The 18,134-nt window shown below is 50.3% G+C and overlaps 2 protein-coding genes across 5 annotated transcripts; both read right to left on the reverse strand.

Moving 5' to 3' along the window:
- Positions 1-139: 139 nt before the first annotated feature.
- Positions 140-11,898, reverse strand: ARHGEF15 (Rho guanine nucleotide exchange factor 15). 4 transcript variants are annotated; one of them, XM_081027987.1, is made up of 16 exons: positions 11,785-11,898; positions 9,191-9,852; positions 8,569-8,901; positions 8,269-8,323; positions 7,031-7,089; positions 6,720-6,931; positions 6,468-6,628; positions 6,136-6,288; positions 5,871-6,000; positions 4,098-4,172; positions 3,902-3,994; positions 3,652-3,812; positions 3,403-3,555; positions 3,167-3,249; positions 2,953-3,057; positions 140-2,185 (listed from the first exon to the last, which is right to left on the reverse strand). In XM_081027987.1, exons 2-16 carry the CDS (start codon positions 9,801-9,803, stop codon positions 2,034-2,036), a joined length of 2,538 nt encoding a protein of 845 aa, XP_080884113.1. In that variant the 5' UTR covers positions 9,804-9,852; positions 11,785-11,898; the 3' UTR covers positions 140-2,033. The 4 variants fall into 4 exon arrangements, with proteins under 4 accessions (XP_080884113.1, XP_080884112.1, XP_080884111.1 ...); XM_081027986.1 differs by lacking the exon at positions 11,785-11,898 and adding an exon at positions 11,243-11,284; XM_081027985.1 differs by having other exon boundaries at positions 6,720-7,089.
- A 1,986-nt stretch (positions 11,899-13,884) lies between these two features.
- On the reverse strand, positions 13,885-16,867 carry LOC308488584 (large ribosomal subunit protein eL29-like). Its single transcript, XM_081028471.1, has one exon. The coding sequence runs from the start codon at positions 14,466-14,468 to the stop codon at positions 13,989-13,991; it is 480 nt and encodes a 159-aa protein (XP_080884597.1). The 5' UTR covers positions 14,469-16,867; the 3' UTR covers positions 13,885-13,988.
- Positions 16,868-18,134: the final 1,267 nt, after the last annotated feature.

Raw genomic sequence — 18,134 nt, forward strand, 5'->3', positions numbered from 1 at the left:
CCCAGAATGTAGTCTCCTTAAGGGCAAGGCCCTTGTTTTTTCCCCTCTCTGTATCTCCAGATCTTAGAACAGTGCCTGGTACATAGAAAGCACACAATAAATAGGTGTAAAATTGATTGAATTAAACACAGAGATGCTTGACTGGTCAGGAAAGGACTTTTATTGCTGACTGACAGCCCTTTTTGTCCTGCTTGCTGCATTTTTATGCGCTGCTGGAGCCCCAGCCATACCTGGCCCTGCCCTGTCTTCTTCCCCAATCTGCAGGAGCCCTCTGCCCCAGCTTCTACAAATCTGCCACCACTGCTGCCTTAGGTCCCTCAGTAGTTATGAGTTGGCTGACACACTGGGGCTTTGTTCCTAGTCACCAAGCCCAGTTCCCAGCAGCACTAGCCTCTGCTTTTAAAAGACTCCCTTTCCAACCAGTCCCACCCCCTTTATGAAGCCACATTTGGAAACCACAGCTCCTTTAAGCATTCAGTCCCCTGAAAAGCCTCAATACAACGCCACCAACATTTACTGAGGGTTTCTCATATGCTAGACATGTGCTAGGTGAATCTCCAAAGTCATGGACATGCCCTACACCGGTGCCTTTCTCCCTCTGAGTCTCCCAGAGTCCCTGCACCTCCTGTGGTTGGTCTGGGAGTTTCTGTCCTCGGCAAGTTGTTATGCATGAGCTGAAGGGAAGTGATGAGGACGCTGCTCAGGGAAGGCCTTGTGCCAGGCCTGGGCTCCACTCGCCAGCAACTCTCTGCTCTGCTCTGTCTCCATCCTTCAACTCCCTCTGGCCTTGTACGAGGGCAATTTCTCATCTGGAAGAAGGCACTCTGGATGCAGTTGGGCAGCAACAGTGCTCTCTGTTCTCTGCCCACTGCTTGGTCCAGTGTTTCTGTGAGAAGACCAGGATGAAGGCAAGAATGGCCAGGAGGCTCACCAGCCAACCTATATCCACAACTCCTGTTTCTTCACCCAAACCTGGGGTCCAAAGCTGATCTGAGGCCCAAGGTTGAGACTGGGCAACTGATTATTGTACAGTTGCGGGATTTGCAGGCAGAGATTTTGGAGGCCAAGCCTTGCAGCAAGAAAGGCCTGTAGGCTTCAGGGGGCCTCGGCCCCAGCTACTGGCCATCTTCAGTCCCTCAGACTTCTCTGCCAGGCTGCTTGGCTGCTTCATAATATCGCCCTCCAACTGTCATGGAACCCTAGCCTCCAAGAGACCCCAGAACCCGGCTCCGGCCTCTGGCTGCAAAGCCACACCCAGCACATATTCCTCTGGCACTCAGACCGAGTGTTTTTCTCAGAAAGAATAATAGTTAAAATGGGTGGTGAAGACAGAAATGGAGCACTCAGTCATCTGGGAGGAGGGCAAGATCACACACACACACACACACACACACACACACCACATTCACCAGAAACATACCTATACATATTCATACATGCACATACACACACAGATTCTCTGATAAACATACTCTGGACTCTTCTGGAAGAGAAGTGGCTTGAAAGGACACAGGAGGCACACGAGAATGGAATCTAATACTTTCTAGATTCAAAGGGCAGGACGGGTCGTGGCCGTAGAGCCAAGCAGGGTCGCTACTGGTCTCTTGGGTCCAGAACACCATCTTCTTTGGATGGGTGGGTCTCTGTTCATCGCTGTTGGCTATTTTAATCCTAGGGCATTATCTCCAATGCAGGCCTTTTTAACTGCATCAACCTAGCTTCATCTTCCTAGGCTGTGAGCATAGCGGGATACTCATTGGCCAGGGGCTCAGCCAGCTCCGCACCCATTAGGTGTCTCTGCACCAAGTCTCTGTCTCCACTGGCAACTCACACAAGCCATCCTCATTCTCCTTCATTGCCTGAGTTCAGACAGCTCTGTTGTCATTGGCTGCCTTGTCCTGAAGCTTGGTCTTTATTAGTTGCCACCAGAGGTAGTGTTTCCACAGAGAGCGAATCCAATGGATAGATGGGCTTTGTCCTCTCCATGTCACACTGCCACACTGTCCCAACCTGTGCCCCCTCCCCAGCCTGCATTAGGTTTGGGGGGCGCTAGGGGTGCTTGAAGAGGGCCCAACAGTCTCAAGGAGCTTCTGGTGCTGACGAAGGTGCTTTCTCCTTTCGTGTTCCCCTGTGACTTCACACACCAGCTGGGCAGGGAAGGCCCCAGGAAGCCCTTTCAGCCAGCCTGGAGAAAGAGAGAGAAGGGCCCAAGTGGGGTCAGGGCAGGGTACAGGTCAGGACGGAAAGGAGGCACCATGGGGTCTAATGCCTGAGTGTCATGGTGAGTGTAGGAATTAAGAAAGGAAATTAAGGAATTAAGGCAGAAAGGCCATTGGAGGCGGAGGTGACAATGGCATCAAAGGTCAGGGTCACTTCTCTGTGAAGCCCTTTAATGGCTGCTCATCTCACTCAGAGTGAGAGCCAAAGTCCTTACAGAGACCTACAAGGACCCGCATGGTCTGCTCCCCATTATCTCTGTGACCTCATCTACTTCTCTCCCCGCTAGCCACACTTACCCCCTTACCATTCCTCAAACACACCAGCCACAGGGCCGTTGCACTGACTCTGGCCTCTGACTGGAACACTCTTTTCCCCCAGATGCCGCATGCTTAAATTCCTCACCTTGGTTAAGTCATTGCTCACATGATGCCTCCTCATTAAGTCCACCTTGACCACCTGTTTAAACTAGTAACCCACCCAACTCTGGGACTCCTGACCTCCTTGACTCTGCTCCACTTTTGTTTTTCCATAGCACTTTTCGCCTTCAGACACACTGTATATAATTTACTTATGTATCTTGTTTATTCTTTATCGTCTCTCCTCTGCTAGAATATATGCTCCAGCAGCACAGGATTCTCTGTGTGTTTGGTTCACAGTGCCCAGAACAGAGAGCGGCCCTTCATAGGCGCTTAATAAATATTTATTGAATGACTAAATAAAAGAATCTCTCACCTTCAGGAGTTTTGTGCAGGTGCTTGGGGGGAGCCCTGGACTCCAGACTCCGTCCCTCAGTCTTGGCTGGTGCAGAAGGCTCTGAACACAGATCCTGGGAACAGTCTGGTTGGGGTGGATGAAATTTCAGTGGCATCAAGACTCTTTTTAGCTTCTCCCCCATATTCCCCTTAGACTCACTTTTCCTTTCCTCCTTACACTAGCAGTTACTTACCACAGTCTTCATAGATGGTGTCCGGGGAGCAGGGAAGGGGGCCCGGCGTGGGGAAGGCTCCCAGCCAGCGCTGCATGTCTGATCTGGTGGGGACATAGGGAGAGTCACAGTTGGTCCAGGAGATCTTACTGGGGATTAGGCAGGGGCCACAGAGGAGAGAGGCTGGGAAGGATGGTGGTGAGCTCTGAGGTCAGGTGAAGGTCCCAAAGGAGTTTTCTGAAGGAGGCACAACTCACAGCGACGAAGCTTGGAGCAGCCGGTGGGTAGGGCGGCCCTGGTGGTTGCTGAGAAGGGAGAGGCGGAAGGTAGGGGGCCCAGATGGGTCTGGAACCTGCTGGGCCTGGACCAGGGAGCGATGGGCATAGTCCAGAACCTGTAGCCGCTGCCCACTGCCCAGGAAAGAGGAAGTTCAGAGGGCGAGTAGAAGTCCGGCTGGACTCCTCCACCCTACCACTGCCTGGGCTCCCATCCTCTCTGGTACCCACCTCTTGGGCTGAGTGATGAGCAGCAGGTCACTAAAGAGCAGCAGGCAGAGGGGAGTGAAGCGGGGGCGTGAAGTGAAGAGCATGCCCCCCCTCCGGCACCCTAACTCTGTCAGCTCTCCCTGTAACTCCAGGCGTCTAGACCAGGAGACCAGAGGCAGGGCCTGCGAGGAAGCAGGGAAGAGGTTCTGGCTTCTTCATAGCAGCGCCATCATGGGGATAAGGAAGGTGGGGAGTCTGGGCAGAGACTAACCTTGACTTTGTGGAAGCGCAGCCTCTGGGTGAGCCGGATCAGCTCCTCAGTCTGCTTCATCCGCCCCACCTCAGCACTGCAACGCTCAATGATCTGGGTAAGGGGAGCTGAGTCACCCACCCCGACTCCCTTCCACCTCTTCCCCCTCTCCCTTCCCCTCCTCACCTCCCCTGGCCTCAGCATCCCCCCTGCCCACCTTGCTGATAGCACCCAGGGCCTTCTGGGCATTCTCATGGCGGCTGGACCCCTCCTCTGTCTGGTGCAGGATATTCTGAGGACAAGGAGGAAGGGTGGTTGGGCCCCAGCTCTGCAGCCCTGGGATTCAGAGGGGCTGCCGCTCAGAGAACCATTGCCTGGCTTGCAAAAATGCTCAGGTTGGGGCTCACAGGACTGAGAGACCAGCCTCAACAGGCTGAGACCTCTCCACTCACATTACCTCCCTAAGCCTCAGTTTCTCCATCTGTAAAATGAGGACAATACCCACCTAACCTACCAATAGTATTGTTGTGAGGATTCAGCAAGGTAATATAGTGAAGAGCTTAGCATAGTCCTTGGCACATAGTAAATGCTAAAAAGAGGGTTGCTATTATTTTAATAATTATTAACTACAACTATTAGTACAAACAATACAGCATAGTGGTTAAGAGTGCCTGGATTTAAACTTTTTCCCATTAATTATGTATGGAGACCTTGGAGACCTGTATGACCTTGGGCAAGTTATTTAACCTCTCTCTGTGCCTCAGTTTCCTCATCAATAAAGTAGGGTCAATAATAGTTTCTACCCTCATACAGTTGTTGGTAAGGTTAAACAGGTATATAGCGCTTAGAACAATGCCAAGAACAGAACTCAATAACTGTTTAACTATTAAGATTATGATTATGATTATCTTGCCTACAGCTGAGATGTATAAAGCTGAATAAGACATAAAGACGCTGATCATCTTGTTGGGGACGCTTCACATCAAGATCCCTACACTGAATGACCTGGTTTAGGGAGAAGTTTCTGCTCTGCAATAGAAGACAATTTCTCGGGGAGGATAGGTGGCTCAGTTGGTTAGAGCCCAGGCTCTGGGCAACAGGGCTGCTGGTTCAATTCCCACATGAGCCAGTGAGCTGCGCCCTCCACAACTAGAATAAAGTCATTGAGATGCTGCTGAGCCCCCCGCCCCCGGGGGGGGGGGGGGGGATGCTCAGCCGGTTGGAATGCGGGCTCTCAACCACATGGTTGCCGGTTCCACAAGCAAGGGATGGTGGGCTGTGCCCCCTGCAACTAACAACGGCAATTGGACCTGGAGCTGAGCTGCGCCCTCCACAACTAAGACTGAAAGGACAACAACTTGACTTGGATGGAGCTAATGAGTCCTGGGAAAAACACTACTGTTCCCCAATAAAAAGTCCTGTTCCCCTCCCCCAAAAATCTTTTTAAAAAAGACTATTTCTCAACCTTTTTTTTTTTCCCAGTCACCCTATTATGGAGCCTTTTTAGAAATTTTAATACCACAGATATACTGTATATCTATGTACCACAGCCATTGGGATATTTAAGATTTTTTCACTCCTCAAAGAACGAATTTTTGCCTCCTTAGGGGTGATATTACCCCCATTGGAGAGGCAAGCAGTGAAAGACTCAGCTGAGGAGACCTCAAAGACCACCCACCACATTCCCCCTGAGACCCAGAGAGAGGAGGAGACTTGCCCAAGGTCACTCATGCCAGAGTCAGAGCCAAGTCTAGAATTCAGGTCTCTAGCCAGGGGCTCTTTTCCTGCACTCAGGTTGCTCCTAGAGACATTTGGGTAGCTCCAGGCAGGGCTTGGTGGGTCCTGGATTGAGAGGTCCAGATTGGGAGGTCTGATTTAGGGGAGTCCTGTGTTCATGGTGGGATGGGAATGGTGATGGCTGGGCAAGAGGCCCTATGAGAGTCTCCAGGGGGGATGGTGGGGCAGAAAGGCCCCCAGGCCAGGACAATACCTGCAGCAGCATGCGCAGCCGCGTGATGCGCTGAAAGGGCAGCAGTAGGAAGGAAGGCAGCGGGAGCCGCTCGCACTTGGGGAGGCTCTGCAGCCGACGCAGCTCCGTGGAGAAGCGCACATTTGTGTCCCTACAGGAGCAGACCCAGGCAGCTCGTGTCTCATTTGAGGCCCTGATCCCCCAGCCTGCCCTGGCCTTGACCCCAACCCTGCTCCCCAGCTTCCTCTCACATGTGTAACCTGGGCCCTGCCTCTGGGACACTCACATGAGGCGGCTGTAGGTCTCCTCCTGATACTGCTGATTCCTCACGTAATCTATATACACTGAGAAAGGCCCCACGGCGTGGGCATGCACCACGTCACACAGGTCACTGATGTGAGGGGAAGAGCGCACACGGGACAGTAATGTCCCTAGAAACCTGAATGAGTGGGGGAACAAGCAATGAAGGGGGTCAGAGAGCCAGGTCTCCCGGGTTCTCTCGGGAAGAGCTGGTCACTAACTGGGCCCATGGAAAGGAGACCCTGGAACAAGGGCAAAAACTAAGGGGTGCTCAGCAGCCCAAGGCCTGGTTTGCCAAGAGGATGGGACCCCACTGACCGCTCGCTGACTTCTTGAACTCTCTGCACATTGGAGAAGAGGGTGTGGTGATCCCGGGGGGTGAGTGTGTCCCGGAGAGCCTGGCTCAGCACAAAGGTGTCAGTCAGCAGCCGCAGGGAGCGCAGGTAGGAGGCCTCCGATGTCACCACCTCGAACAGGCTCTGAGGAAGAAGGAAAGGCAGTAGTGAAAAGCCCAGCTCCCAGCCAGTCCAGGGCCCAGGCCACACTCCGGCCAGACCCCAACTGTGTCACCTCCTGCATGCGCCTCTCTTGGGGGCTGAGTGTGTCCAGGAGGCCACTGGCTCTCACAACTGGAAGTTCCTGCCACAGAGTGTTGCGAGGTCCAGGGGGCCGGGTGAAGGTGGGACCTTCTCCAGGATTTGTTGGGGAGGGACCCCCATCCTCACTGACCCCCCACAGCTCTTCTGACAGCACGGCTGCTCGGTAGGTCTGGTACAGGGGTTCTGGAGAACAGATGCAGCACATCAGGGAAGTCCAGGGCCCTGGAACCCTTCCCTCTGCTTGATGGTCACAGCAGGGCCCCCAGGCCCAGAGGCCCTCACCGTCCTGCAGGGGTAGCTCCCAGTTCTGCTCTTTCAGCTCTTCCAGCCCTTCCCCATCCCTGTGGAGAGAAAAAGGAATGGAGCCCCCCCCAAAGCCACCACTGTTGCACATCTCCAGGGGTGTTGCCCACATGATACCGTGTTTCCCCGAAAATAAGACCTAGCCGGACAATCAACTCTAATGCATCTTTTGGATGCATTAGCACTTTTGGAGCAAAAATTAATGTAAGACCCAGTCTTTTATTTTATATTATAGTATATTTTATTATATTTTATATAAGACCCAGTCCGTTATATTATATTATATTATATTATATTATATTATATTATATTATATTATATTATATTATATTGTAAAGACCTGGTCTTATATTATAGTAAAATAAGACCGAGTCTTACATTAATTTTTGCTCCAAAAGATGCATTAGAGCTGATGGTCCGGCTAGGTCTTATTTTCGGGGAAACACGGTAGTGTAAACTTGTATGCAAGGACCCTGGCAGCTCCCCAGACCAAAGCCCAGATTCTTTTTTTATGTGCCTGTTTTATGGAGGCACTGAACTAAGTGGGCTCCAACCATTCCTGTTATCTCAACTACTTTGTACCAGAGACTTCCAAGTTTTTATCTCCAGCCCTCTCACGCAGCAACCATTGTCTGGAATGCCCTATTTGGGCCTCAGTAAAACTCAACATGATCAAACCCAAACTCATACCTCCCCACCACCCAGGTTCTGTTTTCCTGTTCTGGTCATTGGGATCACCACACACCCATTCACCGGAGCTAAAAACCCGGGAGAATGAACACCAGTAAGTGTTTGTTGAATAAATGAATGGGCTCAGATCAACTTATAATGGTGGTGAATCTAAGATCATTAACAAGCCCAGATGACACAGAAGAGATGCTCACGGCTGCCAAATGGATTCGCAGACAATAATTGCAATAGAAGCGTAATGTGAGATAAAGAAAATGGATCACTTCCCAGGGGCCAGCTCTTTACCAATGTCATACCAGCAACTCTATGAAGTAGAGTTCACAGATGAAGATGCTGAGACCCAGAAAGGTTAAATGACTTATATTAGGTCACATAGCTGATAAGGGACAGAGCTGGGATTAGAAACCAGGGCTGCTTGTCGCTAGAGCCCCAGCCCTTCTTCACTCCACCTTTGTGGAGGTGGGATTGAGCAGGACCAAAGGTGAGTTTGCCCTCAGGTAGGAGTTAAGTGTGGGGATGTTTGGTACCTGGCCTCTATGGTTGCTGAAGGAGTATTCTGAGGAGCTTCATCCGGACTGTCTCCTGGAAAGAGAATCCAGTCTGAAGAGAACAAACCTCCAGGATCCCCATCTCGGGACTCCTGACTCCGGCCCCAGCAGAAACTGTTACTCTAAAAACCTACACCGCCCATCAGCCCCAGAGCAGCAGCTGGTAGAGGAACAAAAAAGCTCAGGGTCTGTTGGAGGTTGTGGTTTGTTGGTTTTCAGAATGCTTCACCTCCACCCCTTGCCTTCCCAGCCAAGGGATCCACTCCTCCAGGTCTGTACCTGTTTGGACTCCATCTTCAGAAGGCAGATCGAGATCTGACTGGGGGGGATCCCCAGAGATGGTGGCGTCTTGCCTGACCCGAGTTGGTTTGGGGGGTTTGAGAGGTGGCAGGAGTTTGCGCTCAGCAGTGGAGCGGTAGGATGTGAGGACCACTGGGGGGTGACTGATGCTGGGAGGGCTGGGGCGGGAGCGGGAGGTCCGCAGTGGGGAGGCTCGGCAGGGAGCCCTGGGACCATCCTCAAAACCCCCTACAGGAACCCATCGGAGCTCCAGGCCAGGTCGGGCTACATGGCAGACACAGGGGCAGCAGGAAGGGCAGGCCAGGGCAGCATCTGTGTGAGACGAAGTGTCTTAAGGAGAAGGCCCTTGAGGCCTGGCCTCACCCTGCCCAGGCTTCCTCCCTCCCTTTAACCTGCCCAGCAGTGGGAACATGGTCCAGCCCCAGGCATCTAGCCCTTCAACACCGACTCTCTTCAAACCCCCAGAAATATGGAAATCCGATTTTCCAAACATGTAATCCATTTTTGAAAAGGTAGCCCCTGAAAGTACTCAGGCTTAAAGCGTTGAAAACAAAAGAAGATGAGCTGGACTGAGCCCACCCTCGCCCCATGATGTGCTTACCTAGAGTGCCATTCTCCTGAGATCCTCTTCCTGTGAGGACGCCCTGGGTCGTCTCTCCCTCCCCGTTCATATCCACTCCCCCTTGGGGAGCTGGGTCCAGGACGTCTGCAGCCTGAACCCTGCCTTCAGCTCCCCATTCAAACTTGCCAGCCAGTCTCCGCACAGTGCCTAGAGCAGAGGCAGAGCCATCCTGGGCAGGGACACGGGGGGCTGTGTGAGGCAGGGGCAGAGGTGTGCGGGGTGACCCAGAGGGTTTGGGTGGAGGGACGGGAGACCTGGGAACAGGTTCTGGGGAGATGGAGCGCCTGGACACTGGACTGGGGGTGCTGGAAGGCGAGTCCGGGGAAGTCTGGGAGTCGAGGCTAGCTTTAGAAGCGGAAGGGGGCAGAAGGGCAGGGGGCTTGAGGGAAGAGGCTGGGGGCTCCCAGAAGATGGGGGTGCACATTGGGGTTGGTGCATCATTGGAGGTGATGGGAGGTTCTTGTGGAGAGGAGCCATTGTGGGGGGGTCCTGGGGACTGGGTAGCACGGGTTCGAGAAGGGGGACGGGGGCGGATGATCCGAGGGGGCTTCTGGGTAGGGGGTGTTGCTATAGGAAGAGACTGGTCTGACATCTTCCTTTGAGCTCTTCAAAGGAGTGGGGTGCTCTGCTGGAGTCATCCCCTAAGGAAGAGGGAGGGAGAAAGACCCTTATTTTTGCATAACCCACCACCACTGCCCTGCCATGGGTAGACTGAGGATTCTGAGAAGAAATTGTTTGCAAGCAAATCACCCATGATTTGGGAGCCAGGAGGGAAGGCTAGTGCACTTAGTCTTATCATTTCCAGTCTTCTCTCTGCTTGTACCCCTCTTTCATATTTGAGGCCTTTTGACCGTCCCAGCAGCCTTTTTTGGCCCTCCTACCCTTCGTTTGTTTCTCTGTCTTTTGGCTTCTGCTGCCACAGTCAGGCCAGAGAAGACAGTGAGCTGGGGTGAAAGTGCCTGGGTAGAGACCCAAGTTGGGGGGAGAGGGTATAAGAGAACTGGATCAGTGAGGAGAATTTGGCTCGACAGTATAGCCGCCACGTGTATGCCTGATGAGTTGTGTGTTACGTGGATGTGGTGTATATTGTGGAGGTTTGTGTGTGTGGTTTAAGTGTTTGTGGACACAGTATGCGTGTGCTGTTTCTAGTGCTATATGAAAGGAGTGTTGTATGGTGTGTTTCATGAGTGTATTTGTTATATGTGTACTGAGTGGGTATGCAGTGGGAGAGTGGAGTATACAGTGTAGAGTGCGTGGTGTAAGAGGGGTGCGAGGGTTTATGTGTGTTATGTGTTGTCTGTGTGGGAGTATGTGCAGTGTGTGTGAGGAAAGCATCACTATTTCCCTGCTCCAACGGCCCTCCACCCCCCATTTCCCAGTTCCTCTCTCTGGACTCTCCCTTTCCGGATTATTTTTAGTCTCCTTTTCCTGCCATGAAGATTCCTGGAGCCTCTGACCCCAAGAGACCAGGCATGGTCTGTCCTGCCCCATCCTCTTATTCCTGCCTGCTCCCCATCCTCCCATCTGGTCACAGAGAGAGAGAGACCTCAGTGGAAGCCTGGGTTCTGCCAGGATGCCTGGAGGGTGGTAGGGAGATTAGACAGAAGGCGAGGACCAGTGGGGCTAAGATACTGGGGGCCTATGTTTCATTTTCTGTCTCTGGGAATGTGGCTAGAATCCTGAGAAGGCTGCAGGGTCAGGACTGGGAGATAAGGGTGACCCCCAACTCCCTTCAGGAGTCCGCAGGGGAGTCAGACCCCTCCAGGTCCCCAATTGGGTTCTGGAGAAATGATTCGGGGTGGGGGCTTGGGGCTGTAGACTGTGAGTCTTGCAGCTCAATGGCTTCTGTATCCTGGCAGGAAGCCCCTTATCGAGATGACCCAAGGAGTGGCCTCCTCAGCTGGCCGACTCCTCCCAGGCTTGCCCCCTCAGGGATCCCACCCTGCCTTCTCAGGTACCTTCATTTACTTCCTTTCCCACCCTGCACTCAAACGTCTCACAGGGACCCAGGTACTCAGCCCAAGCACTCACCCTTGAGTCCTCTCCACTCTCAGTCACCTCCCAGGGCTGAGTGAGTAGGAGCAGGAAACAGGAATCCGATCCTCCTCCCAACCGGACACCCCCCCCCCAAGCCACACCACACTCCACATGCGCACACTGGGGCTCTGGAAGATGATGGACCCCGTGTCCCGGGTTTTAGAGGTTAACAGGGTCTGGGGAAAAGCTGGAACTCAGGTGTGGACAGCGGGCTGTTCTGTTTGTGCATGTTCTGTCTGCATTGCTGTGTGGATGGGGGCTCAAAGGCTGGGGGTGAACAGGGGTGGCGGTGAGGTTTAGGTGGAAACGGCACAGGGCTGGGCTGATAGTAGGACACCTCTGTACCAGCTAAGAGATGGTGTATGTGTTCTGCCACCAGCTTGTCTGACCACCTCTCCCATACCTCACCCAATAGCCTGTCCCTTTAACTTCCAACCTGTCTCCGTGGGTGAGAACCGGCCCACTGTTTCATACCAAGGGCCCCCATCCCCAGGATTCCTCCTCCCTAACTCGACAGTAGCTTCCCCTGAATTTACCTTTATCTTTTTGGAAGCGGTTTCTATTTTCAGCCTGTCCTGACTGCCCCTTGGAGCAAGGAGTGTGGGGCCAGGTCTCCGAGTATCTGTTCCTGTGTTTCTTGGGCGGCAACTGAGGGCCCAGATTGAGATCTCCACAGAGGAAGCCAGTTTCTCAGCCCCACCCGGCCATTGTGTCAGGCGTGTGTGTGTGTGTGTGTGTGTGTGTGTGTGTGTGTGTGTGTGTGTGTGTAGAAAGAGAGAGAGGGAGAAAGGCCCTGGGTGGGAGTGGAGAGGTGGGAAGGAAGATCTGAGACCTGTCTCCTTCAGGTAGATTTGACTTTGCTGAGCCCCCTACCCACTCACCATTCTCAGTCCCTGTCTCTTTAGTCCCAGCCTCTGACTTTCCTTGTCCCATGGAGAGGCTTTGATGTTGATTGGCTGGGAGTCAGTATCCGTGGGGTTGGGGGCAGGGGTCCCTCTCACCTCTAATTGGCTCTGTGGTTGAGGAGCTGAGTTCCAAGGCTGGGGGGTGCGTGTTATAAAAACAACTGAGGGGGTGGAATGAGCCACACCCCAGGCTGGGAAGTAGGGTAGTGGGAGGAAGATTAAAAGGGTAGTTATGAACTCTAGGGCTTTTGCCCATGCCCAGGTGCCTACCTTTGCCAGACCTTCACACACACACACACACACACACACACACACACACACACACCCTCCAAACACTCAGCCAGAAAGCTGAGATAAAAAGGTTTCAACCCCTTTTTCTTCAGCGTAAAAGCCGGAGCTCTTACAATGAAGAACAAGATCCTGTACTATCTTCCCTCCTCCCTAACCTTTCCTCTCAACACACTCCTGCCTCAGGGACTTTGCACTGGCTGTGACTTCTTCCTGGAAGCCTTCTTCCCCAGACATCCCATGGAATCACCTCACCTCTTTTAAGTCATTGCTCAAAGATCACCTTCTCGATGAGGCCTGTCCTACCACTCTTTAAAATTGCAACCCATAACCTCACACCACATTCCTGACCTCCCTTTTTTCCCATAGCTATCATTGATTATAACATACCATATAGTTTATTATTGAATTGACATGTTGATAGTGAATTATCTTTTACATTAGAAAGTAAGCTTCCCGGAAGCAGGATCTTTATCTGTTTTATTCATTGATGTATCCCAAAGTTCTGGAACAGGGTCAAGCATATAATGGTGCTTAGTATTTGATGAATTGAACATAATTGAATTGAATCCTCCCCACAGGTCTCTATTCCCCTGACTCTCTTTCCTTACAGACCATTTCCATAATTTTGTTGATTCCTCCAGTTTCCTATCACACACACACACACACATACACACACACACACACACACACACACACACACACGGACTAGGCACTTAACCTCCCAGCCCTCACCTCTAGGTCTTTTTGGGATTCCTGGGAGAGGAAATCTCTCCAAGAGTTCCTCAGAGACCCTAACAAGAAAGCTAGATAAACATGGGTAGCCAAACAAATCTTGTTTAGTATTGCTTTCACCAAAATGGGAACCTCTTTATTAGTTCTGCTACTTACAAAAATACCATTTAAAAAGATAAAAAGACGAACCCAAAAGTGCTTCTTGTTAGCTACAAACAGGAGTGGCACTTGGTACTGCATGAGTATCCCCAGGTCTGAGTGGGGATGTGGGCAGAGGAGAAATAGGATGGCTTGGGCCGCCCCTGGACCTTTACCTGTCCTCCCTGGCTGGTCTGAGCTTGTTTCCTCTTCTTCTCTCTGTTCTGGACAGACAGAGCCACCTGGAGGTTTTCACCTGTTGGGAGGTAGAAAGATTTCCCCCCACTCCCAAAGTCAGGACACCATGTTTTGGGGAATGGAACCTCCCTGTAGCTACACTGAGAATGTTCTAACACTCCTGACAAAGAGTTCATTGGGCCCACTGCTCAAAGCAACCACAAAAATAAAAACGATGACTTCAGATCTATACAAATCACCATCTATTTATTTATGCCCCATCTCATTCCAAAAAGAAACTGAACTCTGAAAATCAAATCATATGGTATACACCAGATTGTTTTTGCACATATTTATTGTACAAATATTTTTTTTTTTTTTTGCCAGATCCTGCCTCAGCTTTATTGGTCCAGATAACACAGGAGGACACCAGCCCCACGCAGACAGCAGCCCAGGGTCCCCCAGTCTCTCTGTCCTCCATTGGCAGACAGAGGCCTCTACTGTGGAGCCTTCGTGGCAGCCTGGGCACCTTTGGGAGCCGGGGCCTGAGCTGGAGGCGGAGCTGCAGCTGCAGGACCAGCTGGGGCCTTGGTTTGAGCTTTGCCCTTGGCCTTTGGCCGGCAGAGCCGGAGACCCTTGGCGATGCGGGCTCGAGCATGTTTCCCAAGCTTGGGGTGGGCGATGTAGGCAAGTCGACTGAGCTTGCGGCTGCCGCCCTTTGGGATCTTGGGCTTGACCTCCTTGGGCTTTCCGAGGGCCTTGATGGCCTCAGCCCGTGCACTCAAGGCCTTGGCGTTGTTGGCCTGCATCTTCTTCAGGCCCTTCTTGTTGTGCTTCTTGGCAAAGCGCATGTTCCTCAGGAACTTGGGGTCCACCCCCTTCAGAGATTCGTATCTTTGCGACCGGGGTTTCTTGATGCCGTTTCGGTGCCATTTTCGGGACTGGTTGTGCGTGGTGTGGTTCTTGGACTTGGCCATGGCTGCACCCAAGCCTGCAACTCCCAAACTCCTGGGGCCGGAAGAGAAGAAGCTATTGTACAAATATTTTTGCAAAGGTACTGAAGGTTTTTAATATGATACATTCTCCCACCACCCCCACAAAGCATAAGATTTCTATATTTCCATATTCCAAAGGTGCCATCATAGTTTCAAGTATTCTGCCTTCTTCTCTTAGCATTGCTTTAAAACCATTTTTCACGTTGCTACACAGTCTTTCTAACTGTACCTTTTCCTGGGATGTAATATTCCATCAACTAGATTTTGCCATCTTGGTAACAACAGTAAAAGTCTTCTAGGAAACTCTCCAATCCCCACCCCACTCCATATGGTTCTAGTGGGATGGCCAAACATAACAGCCTCCTACTGGCCACCTGGCCCAGGTTTGGTCAATCACAGTATCCCATTGCTCTGGCCAGTCCCTGGCCCAGGAATGAGCAAGTCTCCCAAGCCAGAACAGCCTCCTATCCCTGGGCCTCTGGGAAAGAACAGTTATCTCTTTCCTCTAAGATCACAAAGCAGGAATAATGTAAGTCTGGAGCAATCTGTGTCTTAGCCTTTCTCCCTCCATAGTGGAGGAAACTAGTCAATAGTGTGAGAAAATGAGCCCCAAGCATGAGGGAAGCTGAGCCAAGAGATAGAGGAGGCCTGACAACATCATTTGAGCCCCTTGGACTGCCTGGGTTCCTGAGCCACTGAATTCCCTTTTGTGCGTAAGCTAGTTTGAGCTAGGTTTCTGTCACTTACTGCTTATAGAACCTTGAACATTACAATTCACTCCCTAATGCAGGATATTTGGGTAACTTCTAGTTTTTGCCATTACAATTAATGCTGCAGTAAACATCTTTGTGCAAAACAAAATACTTTCAATTTGAAATATGGTTAACAAAGTCATCCTAGAAGCTTCAATGGGTTGGTTTTGATTTTGCTTGAAGATTCTTTTTTGGAAGGATAGAAGAGTCCTCAGGTCTTTCTTTCTCGTCTTTTTACCTCCATATCAGGTGGCCTTGACCCTTCTTCAGTTTTCCTTATACCACTCACCTTGTCAGGAAAGAATTCATGGAGGAGAGGTACTTAGACTGTTCCTTGAAAGTCAGGTAGTTTGGACTTGCCCACAGGCAAGGCAGGGGTGACCATTTGGACAGACCACAGAAGCATAGGCACAGTGAAGAAGAAACTACACCCATTGGAGAACTGTGAAAGGGAAGCTTGGCTAAAATAGAGAAGGGTATAAGGCTGGAGGAACAAGTAGAGTCCATAACATGGGCAACCTGACAGGGCAGAACAGACACTGAAGGTTTCTGAGCAGGGGTAGGAGATTGGACAGCAAAAGTTTTAACCAATTCCATACCCATTCCTCCCTCTTCTGGTACCAGCACCTAGTTTTCCTTTGGGGAGCTGCCCCTCCATCATTCTAGGTCCACATGGCCTATTCTGGCCCAGAAGCAGCCAGTCAACACATTCTCTCTTCCCTAGTTACTGAGAATGGTTCAGGAATGAGCACTTGACACAAGTGGGGCCAAAGCATAATTCACGCACAACTTCTACTAAAATTATTGGAAAAGAGACTCTACTCTCTCTCTGGTAGATTGTTTTCAAAGATGGCTGCAACAATCTCTCCCATCACAAATGCCCTTTTGCAATGTGACTTAGTCCCTCCCCTCATTAAGAGGAAGACTCTATTTCCCCTCCAATTCAATCTGGGCTGACCCTCTGACTTGCTTTGATCAAAACACAAAGGAAGTTACGCTGCCTGATTGGGGCCTAGACCCAAAGAGGACTGGAGGCTTTCACTTTGTGTTCTCTTAGAAGCCAGCCACCATGTACAGCTGTGTGCATTGGACTACTGAATGATAAGAAGCCATGTGGCAAGAAAAGCCACTCAGAGAACTGGGATGCCTTAACTGTCATCTAGGACTGAGGTCTCGTAAGACATGTGAGCAAGGCTATCTTGGATCCTTCAGCCCCAGTCAAGCACCGATCTGACACCACACGGAGCAGTCTCACTGAGCCCTGCCCAAATTCGTGATCCACAAGATCCTGAGCAATGATATGGTTTGTGTTTTAAGCCACTAAGTTTTGGGTTGATTCATTATGTAGCAATAGATAACCAAAACACTGTCTTTCTACTGTGGATGCTAAACTGGTGGAACATAGGCCTGGAGCTGCTGATGACCAACAACGAGGTAGCTTAAGAAGAAAACCAACAAAGGAAAAGGCAGAGAGAGAGAGACAGATTTGAGTTCCTAATCCCACTGACCTGCAATCGTACCAGTGTTTGTACTTTTCAGTTATGTGAGTCAATAAATTCCCTTTCTGTAAGCTAGTTGAGTTGGGATTCTGTACCTTACAACCAGAAAACAACAACAACAATAACAAAACAAAAAACAACAAAAAACAAAAACAAAAATCCCTTACAAGGGGAGAGGAGCTCATAATGAAAGTAGTGTTGAGTCCAATTGACCTCTGGTAGGGCCAGGACCTTAAACTCTAATAGAATCCTTCATGGAGTACAGAATACCTGGGCCCTCTTTTCTACCTAGAAAGCCATCTGTCTAGATAGCCTGCCTGTGTTGTGGTATAAATCAGGAAGGGGCAGTAAGGAGAGGCTGGCCTGTTCTGGGAATTGATACAGATTCTGATCTAAGTGAGGAAAGAGGATTCTGTCCAACTGTCACCAGGTAGAGTCTAAGCACTACAGGTATGAGGCCTGACATCCAAAATGAACCCATCATGTCTAAGCAAACGGATAGCAGATGATAGAAGCCAGGTTTCTCATTGTTGGAGTGAGAATTTACAGATAAGCATAGAGAGGTGTCTAGAATGATCCATGTAGTAATAGATTAGAATTGGAGACATCAGTTTGAACTCATGTTTAGCTTAATATAGGTAGATATTTATGTGTAGAAACAACACACACACACATATATATGTATATGTATATGTATACATGTGGTAGTAGACAAACATATATTTATTTGCTTTCCCAGCTGAGAGGGTCTAGAAACAATGATAACCCAATAGCAACAAGCACACCCAGTGCCCAGAATTTGGTTTCTAATACCGTTTTTCAATGAAAAAACTATAGCTCCTTAGAGAAATGGCTCATTCTAGGACTGGGACAGGAAATACATAAAATGAGCCTGGAGCATCTTGTATTGCCAGAAAGTAAGAAAATGTTTTAAAGGGTTTTTTATTAAAAAAAAATTATTATACAAGGAACTCATGAAACTCAACAACAAAAAAACAAACAACCCAATTGAAAAATGGACAGAGGACCTGAGGAGACATTTCTCCAAAGAGGATATACAAATGGCAAATAGACATATGAAAAAATGCTCAACATCGCTAATCATCAGAGAAATGCAAATGAAAACCACAATGAGATATCACCTCACCCCAGTCAGAATGGCTTTCATCAACAAAACAAATAGTAACAAGTGTTGGAGAGGCTGTGGAGAAAAAGGAACTCTCATACACTGTTGGTGGGAATGCAGACTGGTGCAGCCGCTATGGAAGGCAGTGTGGAGGTTCCTCAAGAATTACGAATAGAATTACCATATGACCCAGCAATCGCTCTCCTAGGTATCTACCCCAAAAATATAAAAGCATTTCTCTATAGAGACACATGTACTCCAATGTTCATTG

The sequence above is a fragment of the Rhinolophus hipposideros genome (genome assembly GCF_964194185.1).
Source record: "Rhinolophus hipposideros genome assembly, chromosome: 20".
Taxonomy (NCBI): Eukaryota; Metazoa; Chordata; class Mammalia; order Chiroptera; family Rhinolophidae; genus Rhinolophus; species Rhinolophus hipposideros.